Source organism: Pristis pectinata, chromosome 35, assembly GCF_009764475.1.
Source record: "Pristis pectinata isolate sPriPec2 chromosome 35, sPriPec2.1.pri, whole genome shotgun sequence".
Lineage (NCBI taxonomy): Eukaryota > Metazoa > Chordata > Chondrichthyes > Rhinopristiformes > Pristidae > Pristis > Pristis pectinata.
The window spans coordinates 9340658-9353014 of record NC_067439.1 but is presented as its reverse complement, the minus strand read 5'-3'; the positions used below and the strand labels follow the sequence as shown (position 1 = coordinate 9353014).

Sequence of the window (12357 nt, the reverse complement as noted above, 5' to 3'; positions counted from 1 at the left end):
CGGGCTTCCCCTTTTCCTATCTTCAGTCCTGAAGAAGGGTCCTGACCCAAAACGTTGACTGCCTGCTTTTCTCCACGGATGCTGTCTGGCCTGCTGAGTTCCTCCAGCATCGTCATGTTTTTCATTTAACAGGAAAAATATCAGTGGGGGAATGAGATTGCTCTTTGAACAGGCGTAAACGGGCTGAATGGCCTCCCTGTACACTGTCAGGAAATATGACAACGATTTGAAAGTTTCAGAGTGGTTCAGATACTGGTGCCCTCAGTTAGTCTTGGTCCCTGAAGAAATAGGCAAGTGTGTAAAACACTGATTAAAGAACAACTGGATATTATGCAAGGCTAAAAGGGAATGAAAGTAGTTTCAGCACTTCCCTGTGATCAATGTGGTTACTGAGGTTTGACACAGTGAGTGGCACTTTCTGTCCAATGAAAATGAAACAGGAGGAAAGCTAGTCTCTGAGTTCAAGATCACAGTTTGTGAAGTGTAGCTTGGGCTCAATTTTTAGGCTATTGTGAACTTGAATGAATGGAGGACATTGTTGGGGGCAGACAATGGCGAGGAAAATTCAACAAAGAAAGCAGTTCCAATGACTGATCTGTGGTTCCACACATACAATTTATTTTCCTTCTTATCTTCGCTTAGTGAGTGTGCACTGGTGGGGAGGTGAGGCAATGTTAACCTGGTAATGTTCAGTAACATGATTGTGTTACAGAGGCCTCTGTGGTTAAATTCAGCAGTGCCACAAGTATTCCTATTGTTGTGTGTAGTGTAATTGTAATTTTTTCAGGATCTGGGCATCGCAGGCAAGGCCAGCACCTATTGCCCACCCCTAAATGCTCCTGAGGCGGCGGTGAGACACATTGAAATTCTGCAGATCTGTTAGGGAAGAAATTCCAGGATTGAGTTTTTTGACGATGTGACCATGAAGGTTGATGAGGGCAGGGTGGTAGATGTGGTCTATTTGGACTTCAGGAAGGCCTTTGATAAGGTTCCACACTCTAGGTTGCTCTGGAAGGTTAGATCATATGGAGAGCTGGCTAATTGTGTACACAGTTCAATGGTAGGAAGCAGAGGGTGATGGTGGAGGGTTGTTTCTCGGACTGGAGGCCCGTGACTGCTGGTGTACCTCAGGGGTTGGTGCTGGGCCCATTGTTGTTTGACATTTATATCAATGATTTGGATAAGAATGTACAAGGCATGGTTAGTAAGTTTGCAGGGACACTAAAATAGGTGGTATAGTGGACAGTGGAGAAGGTCATCACAACTTACAGGGGGATCTTGATCAGCTGGGTAAGTGGGCCGAGGGATGGCAAATTCCGTGCTGTATGACTCTATGACTCTATTTTGACTCAACAATGATGAAGGACCAACAATGTGTTTCCAAGTCAGGGTAATTTATGACTTGGAGGGGAGCTTGCAGGGGGTGGTGTTCCCCTGCATCTGCTGCCCTTCTCCTTGTGGTGGCGGAGGCCACAGTTTGGGAGGTGATGTCGGAGTCGTCTGAGTGAGCAACTGCAGTCAGTCTGTAGATGGTTCACACTGCAGCCACTGTAATAGAGCACACTGCAGGCTCCAAATAGCTATTGCATCTGTTTTTGTAGGGTCATTATTGAGATAAACTTTGGCCATGAGCCTGGGGATGACCGCAATGCTCTTCTTCAATATATGGCCCTGGGAATTTTACAGTGATAATCCGTTATCCGTCCAGTCAGAAATTCCAACAGTTCAGCATCTGGCTCACTAGGTAATGTTTGCTGCACTCTCGTCTGACTCACTGGGACATCCAATATTCGGGAAGTTTTGCTAATCTGGCACCACCAAAGTGCTGAGTGATGGAAGTTTTACTCTATCCCGACAGTGGAGTGGATGGGCCTTGGTTCAACCTCGGATTCAAGGCTGTTGTCTTTGACAGAACAATATTGAGGGTCTATTGCGCTGGAGTGTAACCACAGATGGCTGGAACCCACAGCACTCTGAGCGAGATGAGTGTACCACCCTCCGAGCCATAGATAATGCTGTGTGATGGTGTTGGTTGTTGGCCAGAACACCAGAAAAGTTCCCCGCTCTTTGTTGCAGAGGGACTCTTTTTATTTAAGGTCACTTGAAGTGGGTGGTGTAGGGCACCAGTTTCCAGCCCATCCAAGCTCTGGCACCTCGGGGTGCTCTGTGCACTCAAGACAAGGGTTCAGTCAAGGGCAGGGGGTGAGTATTGAGCCCTTGGGGAGCAGCAGCTTATCTCAGGTTCACTGAAGTGACACTGAGACCAATTTAACTCCTGCGTTTTAGTCAAACACAACTGACCTCAACCTTAGCTTCACCGAGGGCATTGTGTCCAGGATACCACTGGGCTAACTGGCAGGGAAGAAGATTTCCATATAGAAGGCAATGAATTGAAGCAAAAAAAAACTGCAGATGCTGGAAATCTGAGACAAAAACTGGAAATGCCAGAAACAGCAGATCAGGCAGGATCTATAGAGAGAGTTAAGGTTTCCAATCAATGACCTCTTAAGTGAATTGCTAACTGGCGCATGGGACTTTACTTGCAGATGATCCCCAGAGACGCAGAGCTCCCCTGGATTCCGAAAGGAGCATGGATAATACACAGAAATGAGCTTGTTGTTATGTGTACTCACCCTGTACCTCTGGATATTTCAGGAACAGCAGTAGCCCCCACCGCATGGTCGAACTGGTGGTATCAGTCCCAGCAAGAAATATATTAAAAGTGGACAGGAGAAGGTTCTCATCACTGAATTCAGACCTTGGGTTATCTTTCTCCTATGCAAAGTAGAACAGAACTTTGAGTTACCCCACTTCATGAGTTCCTCTTTAGTTATAAATGTAGTTAAGATCTGTTTGTAAAAAAAATTTATTTGAAGTAACCAGGGAGATTGATCAAGGAGATAAGAATTTTACAGAGCGGCTTGTTTGCTAGTTTCACAGTGACACTCCCAAACACCCTCTGGAACTGTAAATAACTTAATGTGATCTCACTGACTACTCAACAGTACTTACTTACCAAAGTCAAGGATCTCATTACACACACTGGTGACATGCTCGCCTGTCTGATGATTCAAGAGGTTGGTATTATAATTCTGGTTATCACTCAGCCCCTTGAGTTCTTCCATTCATCATTTATATAACGTACAAGTCTTGGTCAGTAAATTTGCTGATAACACTGAAGTAGGTGGTATCATTGACAGTGGAAGGTGGTTATTAAAAATAACCTTGATCAGCTGGGTAAGTGGGCTGATTTTGGGGAGTCAAACCAGGGTAGGGCTTTCACAGTAAAGGGTAGGTCGCTGGGGAGTGTTGTAGAACAGAGGAACGGAGAAGTACAGATAGAGTTCCCTGAAAGTGACGTCACAGGTAGACAGGATAGTGAAGAAAGCATTTGGCACACTGGCCTTCATCAGGCAGGGCACTGAGTTTAGAAGTTGGGACGTTATGTTGCAGTTGTACCAGACGTTGGTAGGGCCACACCTGAAGTATTGTGTACACTTTAGGTCACCCTGTTATAGGAAATACGTCATTAAGCTAGAAAGAATGCAAAGAAGATTTACAAGAATGTTGCCAGGACTCAAGGGCCTGAGTTATAGGGAGAGGTTGGGCAGGCTAGGACATTATTCCTTGGAGAGTAGGAGACTGAGGCGTGACCTTTTAGAGGTGTATAAAATCATTAGGGGCGAGGTTAGAGTGAATGCACACAGTCTTTTTCCCATGGAAAGGAAGTCAACAACTAGAGGGCACAGAGTTAAGGTGAGAGGGGAAAGATTTAATAGGAACCTGAAGGGCAACTTTTTCACCCAGAGAGTGGTCAGTTATGGAACGAGCTGCCGAAAGATATGGTTGAGGCAGGTACAATAACAACATTTGGACAGGTACATGGAAGGAAAGGTTTAGAGGGATATGGGTTAAATGTCGGCTTAGACAGCCGCCTTGGTCGGCACAAAGGCATGGTGACACTTGCAAGCTGCCCCCAGAACACTCTATGCAAAAGATGCATTTCACTGTGTGTTTCCATGTAGATGTGACTAATAAAGAAATCTTATAGATCTTATCTTATCATCTGTGGAGGGAAAGGAATTGTTTTCGGTCAAGACCCTGCATCAGGACTGAGAGTGGAGAGGGAAGATAGCCGGTATCAAAAGCAGAGGGGGGGGGGGGGTGGGTGAGACAAGGTCCAGGAGGTGATTGGTGGACTGAGGAGGAGGGGTGAGAAATAATGGGCAGGTGGAAAGGGGGGGCGGTTGGGCAGGGGGGGAGGGTAGGGAAGGGTGAAGGTGGAGACAGGCAGGAGGGTGATGAATGGGGACACAAAGGGCTATCAGCGCTGGAATCTGCAAAGTAAAGAAGGTGATAATGGGAACCATTTGAGGGAGGGACAGGCAGCTGGAACCAAATGGGGGAAGAGATCCTGTAGGTGAAGTCTGGGATGGATGGACTCAGGATGGGGAGGGGGGTGAAAAGGTGATGGGGGGGCTGGAGGGCAGATATGGAGGGACAGTTCTCTCCACTATCAGACCTGATGCAAGGACTTGACTTGAAATGTCAACCATCCCTCTGTCTCCACAGACACTGCTCATCCTGCTGAGTTCCTCCAGCAGTTTGGTTTTAGACCCAGAACAGATCTGGAAGCTCAAATCTGGGGCATTCATGGGGTGCTGTGGACCACCAGCAGCAGCGAAATGTTCGGCCCCCCACCTCATGCCCCACACATCCCATACTCTACCACTGCTGTCAGGTCAGGGGATTAACCCTGGTCACATGAGGAGTGCAGGAAGGAACGCTGGGAGGTGCCAGCCTTGTGGAGCTGTCACACAGGGCTGCATACAGAGAGAAACGATCCCACAACCAATGGATCCGATCGGAACTCTGCATTCCGACCAGCACCAGTCCCAAATGGTGGTGGTCAGTTAACCACCTGGGAGGGGAAGGTTCCATCCTCAGCAATGGCAGGATCCAGAATGTGAGTGGTGCAGACAAGGCTGAAGCAGTCACATCATAAATAAAAAAACAGGAGATGCTGGAAATATTCGGCAGGTCAGGCTGCACTGCAGAGAGTTGTGGACACAGCCCAGAGCATCACGGAAAGCAGCCTCCCCTCCTTGGTCTTTACCTCTCGCTGCCTTGGTGAAGCAGCCAGTATAATCAAAGACCCCACCCACCTGAGTAATTCTCTCTTCTCTCCTCTTCCATCATGCAGAAGATACAGGAGCCTGAGGGCACATACCACCAGGCTGAAGGACAGCTTCTATCCCACGGTGATAAGACTATTGAACGGTTCCCTTATACGATGAGGTGGACTCTGACCACACAATCTACCTTGTTGTGACCTTGCACCTTATTGTCTACCTGTACTACCTCAATGCACTCTGTACTAACTCAATGTAACAGCACTGTGTAATGAATTGACTTGTACGATCAGTATGCAAGACAAGCTTTTCACTGTAGCTCGATACCAGTGACAATAATAAACCAATACTAATATCCATGGGAAAAGAAACAAGAGTCAATGCCTCAGGACAAAGACTCTTTGTCAGAACGGTGAAGGAGGCAAAATAACCGTGCAGCGAGGGTGGGGGAGGGGGCAAAACTGGGGTAACCATGGGGATAAATTGTAAATGGGGTTTTCTGGTCAGTGAGTTGAATGGGAGCGGTTAGAGAGTGAGAACATCGACAAAAGAACATGGACAGAAGAACGTGGGAGTTGTGAGATCAGAGCAGGAAGTCAGGCCCAACAATACAGGCTGGGGACGTCTTCCACTCCCAGAGAGAACAAGGGTAAAATGGTGAAACACAACAAGCTGAGCCAATAGCACAGATCGATGACCGATACAGACGGAGAAGTTGTTACATAGAACAGTACAGCACAGGAACAGGCCCTTCGGCCCACAATGTTGTGCCAAATTAATTAAGCTAACGACACCTGATTAAACTAATCCCTTCTGCCTACACGTGATCCATGTCCCTCTATTGTCTGTACATTCATGTGCCTGTCGAAGAGCCTCTTAAACGGCTCTCTTGTATTTACTTCTGCCACCACTGCTGGCAGCACATTCCAGGCACCCACCACTTTCTGCCCCACACATTGCCTTTGACCTTTCCCCCTCTCACCTTAAATGCCTGCCCTCTAGTAGTAGACATTTTGGCCCTGGGGAAAAAGATACCAGCTGTATATTTTATAAACTTCTATCAGGTCTCCCCTCAGCTGCCACTACTCCAGAGAAAACAACCCAAGTTTGTCCAGCATCTCCTCATAGCATGTGCCCTCTCATCCAGGCAGCATCTTGGTGAACCTCTTCTGCCTCCTCTCCAAAGCCTCCACATAATCAAAGACCCCACCCACCCGGGTCATTCTCTCTTCTCTCCTCTCCCATCAGGCAGAAGATACAGGATCCTGAGGGCGCATACCACCAAGCTCAAGGACAGCTTCTATCCCACTGTGATAAGACTATTGAACGGTTCCCTTGTATGATGAGATGGACTCTTGACCTCACAATCTACCTTGTTTGACTTTGCACCTTATTGTCTACCTGCTCTGCACTTCCCTGTAGCTGTGACACTTTACTCTGTAATGTTATTGTTTTTACCCTGTCCTACCTCAATGAATCATTGTGAGCAGGAACTGTCCCAATCCTCCTCTTCCCCTTCAAATCACTGTTCATGTCTCCACTTATCCAAAAAGACTTGTAATTACCCCAACTGAGCCTGAATTTAGAGGATGGAAGGTTTGACAGTTCGAAGCCCAGGGGTTCAGTTAATCAGCACTGGTTCTTCACTCACCTCCTCCATCTTGATGAGGAAGCTGTCGATGAAATCCTGAGGCTTGCCTTCAGTGTGCGTGTCCTTGTGAACTTGGATCATTTCTCTGAGGAAGTTTTTAATTTTATCTGCATTTTCGAATAGCCTGTTGTGTGGACCTGGGAGGCGGTCCAGAAGGTTTGGGAGCAGATCATACAACTGAAGAAAGGAGATGACAAGCAGTTAATTCGAGCTGGGAAGCACGGCTTTCGGTGAGTGGTGAGTGGGGCGGAATCAGGGCTCAGTAATGAGAGCCCAGTCTATTATTGGCCAACACCAGATATGGGTTTGTAATTTATATAAAAAAAGGCGAATAAACCTGTATTTATACTTTGCCCTTCTCAGTCTCCAGCCAATTGAAAATGCACTCTATAAACAACCCAATCATTGTGTTGCACTGGAAGAAACACAGTCACCAATTTTGTGGACAACTAGTACCCATAAACAGCTGGGTGGATTGGAGGGTAATCTGCTTGTGCATGTTTTGAACAAACAGGGAATAACCCCGCCCCCACCCCCCGCATTTCTCCCCAAGTGTGCATGCAGTCCTTTACCTCTATATGATGGACATCTGTCTCTCAAATTAGCCTTCATTGCTGTAAACTTCAGATGCAGAATACTCTGTGATAACACCGTATGGTGGATTCACCTCCACCAAGGATAGAATTTCAAGGGAGGAATCATACTTGCTTACGAGGGCACTGAAGGAGGATATCCAACTCATCAGATCTGTGCTAGCTCCGGAAAGAGCAGTTCCATTCCCCTCCCTACTGCACATCCCATTCTCCCCTGCCTTACATCCATCTCATAACCCTCTGCACTCCCACCCACACACCCACATCCCAAACCCACACTTTCCCCTCAGGCCCCTAATCGTTCCCCTAACACACCCACACACCACTCTTGCCCCATAAACTCCTACCACACCTCTGTCCCAATCTGTCCCCACTCCCCCAACCACACACATCAAAAACAAGTGTGTTCTTAATGGTTGGGAGCAAGGATGTTGGAACAAGGGGTCAGCCTCAGAATGAGTAGAGAGGGGCAGGGAGTTCAAGGGTCAAGAGTCCAAAGATAAAACAGCAGCGAACAAGTGAAGGCAGAGGGAGAGGAGATAGTGACTGATGGACTTACCTGCCCCCAGGGGCTGCTGATGACTTTCATGTTTTCGTCGATCATGCTCAGCAGAGTGAGCAGCTTCGGATCCTTGTAGTCAAAACGGTTTCCAAAGACAATGGCGCACATTATGTTCGCCGTGGCAGAGGTCAGCTGAAACGTGGGGTCAAAGGGCGACTCTGGTGAGAGAGTAAGGAACACACTCAGACTGGTTTAGTGAGTACACTGTGGCCAGTGGAGAGGAGGGAGGGCTTCAGTACCCTGTGGGCTGCTTGTGTGAAACAAGGTGCATTGGATTGGACGATAATGGAGAACAGGCCACATCAAACTGTCTGCTGCTGTAAGACTGGTGACACTGGAGTGTGAAACAAGTGACAACGTTTTTAATCGATTGATAATGCACAACGAGAATATTGGATTGGTTGATAGTGCAGCACAGTTGGCATCTGATTGGCTGACAAAGTTAACTGCAGGTCATCTGCTTGCTCAAGCTTGCTCCATCAGTCAATACAATCAATCATGGCTGATTCCCTCATCGCAATACCATGTTCCTGCTCTCTCCCTATATACCTTGATGCCCTTTGTGTTTAGAAATCCATGTCCCTCCTTTTTGAATTTTTTCCAGTGACTTGGTCTCCACAGCCCTCTATGGTACAGAATTCCACAGATTCTTCATCTCTGTCCTAAACATCATATCTCATGGCCAGGGAGCTTCACTGAAATGAAGGATTTTGACCCCTCGAGCATTTCTTCTGCATGCAGCTTGTCAGACCTTGTCAGAACTTTGCAGGTTTCAATTCATTCTGAACTCTAATGAAAAGGCAGGTCTGGGCAACCAGATCTCTCCTCATACAATGGTCCTGCAATCTCAGGAACCAGTTTGGTGAAGCTTCCTTGCACTCCCTCTCCAACAAGTACATCCTTAACTAGGGAAGGAAACCAAGGCAGCTCACACTACTACAGGTGCAGTGTCATGTGGACTTTATTAAAGACCTTCTGAAAATCAAAACACACTGCACCTACTGGTTCTATGTTATCTATACTACCTATCTCAAAAAACTCCAGTAGCTTTGTCAAGCACAATTTCTCTTTCATAAGTCGATGTTGACTTTGTCTTATCATGTTGACATTTCCCAGGTATCCTGTCATTATACCTTTTATAATACCTCAATCATTTTCCCCGCTACTGACTCTGAACCAGTTTGTATTTTTTCTCACTCTCCCTTTTTAAATTTTAGAGTTATATTTGGCAACTTCTGCTTTACCGGAACTATTCCATACGCTATAGATATTTGGAAGCAGACATCAAATGTATTGACCATTTTCACGGCTACCTCTGTTTGTCTTCTGGGAGACAGATTTAGAGGCTTTGGGGATTTATCAGCTTTATGCCCCATTAATTTCTCCAGCACCATTCTTCTACATAGACTAATTTCATCTGTATCCTCCTTTTCATTGACTCTTGGTTTCCTAGTTACCTGTGTCCTCTTCTGTGGTCAGAAACAAAATATTTGTTTAACCGCCTTCCCATTTCTTTGTTCTCCCATTTCTGGCTCTAAGGGATTGACATTTATCTTCATAATCTTTTCTGTTTTACATACTTGTAGAAGTTTACACAGTTTGCTTTTATATTCTCTGCAAGTTTACTCTCATACACTAGTTTTTCTCTCTTAGTCCATTTCTGCTCCATTTTTGTTGAATTTTGTTGCTACTTTTTCTTGCGACTTTATCTGACTCCTCTTTGGATCTAATACTCTCCTTAATTTCTGCTGTTGGTCATGCTTGGGTTGTTTTTCCACTTGTGTTTTTGCACCACAAAGTAATGTATCACTGCATTCATTCCTTGAATGTGAGCTATTATCTATCAACTACCCTACATTTCAGTGAAGCTCCCTGGCTGATCTACCACAGTTAGCTCGCTCCTCAAACAGTTGTCGTTTCTTTGTTTAGATTTAGGGTCCTAGTTTCAGACAGAACTGCACTTTCTATTTTAAGAATTCTATCATGTTATGGTCACTCTTCTCTAGAGAACCCCAAGCAACAAGATTATGAAGGAACCTCTTCTCATTTGCACAGTATCCAATCTACAATGACATGTTCCTTAGTTGGTTCCTCAACATATTGACCTAAAAACCCATCCCTTATGCCCTCCAAGAATTGATCTTCCTCTGAATTATTGCTAGTTTGTTTTTTTTTAAATTTTATTTACAGCGTGGTAACAGGCCCTTCCGGCCCAACGAGTCCGCGCCGCCCATTTTAAACCCGAATTAACCTACCTGTACATCTTTGGAATGTGGGATGAAACCGGAGCACCCGGAGGAAACCCACGCAGACACATAGGGAGAACGTACAAACTCCTTACAGACGACGACGGGAATCGAACCCCGATCGCTGGCGCTGTAATAGCGTCACGCTAACCGCTACGCTACTGTGCCGACCAGTCTATATGTAGATTATTGAACTGAATTGGTTTATTATTGTCACATGTACCGAGGTACAGTGAAAAACTTGTCTTGCATACCGTTCATACTGATCAATTCACCACAATAGTGCACTGAGGTAGTACAAGGTAAAACAATAACAGAATGCAGAATAAAGTGTTACAGTTACAGAGAAAGTGCAGTGCAGGTAGACAATAAGGTGCAAAGGCATAATGAGGTAGATTGTGAGGTAGCACTTGATTACTGTCATATCCTTGTTACATGCATCTCTGTTTGTCATTCCCTACACTACGTTTACTTACTGTTTGGAAGCTCATTTATGATATCAGATTGGTCCACCATCATAAACCCAACCCAATTTTCTTTCTTATTAATATGATAGACTCTTTCCAAGACCTTATCTACAACAGCTATCACAAAGACCATAGGCTGAAAAGTTTCCTTCTGTGTTGTAAGATTCCATGAAATGGCCCCTTTACAGAAAGACAATTGAACATAATCTCTGATCTGAATGTTTCCTGTATTTCCAAAGTAATAATTTTGAATTTTTTTTTAGCAGTAATCCCTTGAAAGCCCTCCAGTGATTTAACATTAAACCTTTAAAATAAAAGATTTTGTTGTCAGAGTGTGTCACAGCTTAAAAAGCGAGCAATGTTGCAATCACATATGACAACGATTAACAATTACTGAAACGAGGCAAGCCCTTGGAACAAAGTGGGAAGTTTGTTCCCTTCAACACACCTTGTGTTCTGAATTTTCTGAATTGATAGTGATTACAGGCAGAGTCAGCAACTCGGAAGGGCGAGGTTAGTGGGTTGATAGAAGTAGGTGTGCTAAAGCAACCTTAGGCAATAGGAAGAGAAATTAGAATAGAAGATATTTACAGTGGGAGTAGACTCGACTGTGGGGTAATCTAAAGCAAGAGGTTAACTAAGCATGTCACCCATCTAGTCCCATCGTTCAATTTTTGTTAGAGGGTAAGTTCTGTCAATACCAGTAAATGTTCAACTGACGGAGAAACCGCAACGGAGGCTGAGTACCTTATCCCCTCTGAGTCTGAGCATTGTGGGTTCAATTCCCACTCCAGAGACCCAAGGTTGGTATTTTGGTACTGAGGGGGTGCTGCACTGGCAGAGGTGCAGTGGGGTGCGACTACACAATAAACGAGCCTTGTCTACAATCTCAGATGAATGGAAAAGATCCCTTGGCATCCTGCCCCATCCAATTTCAAAGGGCAGGTGTCCTGGCCAATATTATCCCTCAACCTATATCACTGAAAGCAAGTGATCTGGTCATTGCCATGTTGTTGTCTGTGGGAGCTTGCTGTGCACAAATTGGCTGATATTGCCTACATTGTCACAATTTTCTCTATTGTTACAATGACTACACTTCAGGGTTGCTAAGTTCTTTGAGAAGGTCTATCAGCATGAAAGGCAATTTCCCTTCACAGAATATTAGAATAGAGTCAGGAAGGAGGCCATTCAGCCCATTGGGTCCATACCCAAAGCTTTGATGAACAATCCTGTTAGCCTCACCCTTCCTACTTTGACCTTTCTCCTCTGACAAAAATTATCTGGTTTCCTTTGGGAGGCTACAGCTGATTCTACATCTCCACCCTACCAGATAATGTGATCCAAACCCTCGGCACCATCATATCGGTCTTCTCATGGTCCCCTTGGTTCTGCTGCCAATCACAATGAAACCGTGGACCTTTGCAGCCCCCAGAAACAATTCATCTTTATTTACTCAATTTAAACTCTTCATCATTTTAAACATCTTTATCCAAAGCTTTCCCAGCTTTCTCTTTTCCATGGAGAATAACCCCAGTTTCTCTCCGTACGATCCCCCTTTCTTGGAATCATAGAGTCGCAAAGAGATACAGCACGGAAACCCACCAACCTGCATGTCTTTGGCATTCTGCACTCTGAATCTGTATCAAGCACCCATTTTTATGGCCATCTTACCCCAATCCATTTTATTCTCCCCACTCTCCCATCAA

General features: G+C 45.4%; 1 protein-coding gene across 1 annotated transcript in view; it reads right to left on the bottom strand.

Annotated features, from left to right (window-relative positions):
• LOC127586288 (cytochrome P450 2F3-like) overlaps window positions 1-12357 on the bottom strand; it is a 44628-nt gene that overhangs the window by 11965 nt on the left and 20306 nt on the right. The window contains exons 4-6 of the mRNA XM_052044097.1: window positions 7936-8096; window positions 6784-6960; window positions 2634-2775 (exon numbers count right to left, since the gene is read on the bottom strand). Of these exons, the coding sequence (XP_051900057.1) occupies window positions 2634-2775; window positions 6784-6960; window positions 7936-8096 (480 nt within the window). The remainder of the gene's footprint in view (window positions 1-2633; window positions 2776-6783; window positions 6961-7935; window positions 8097-12357) is intronic.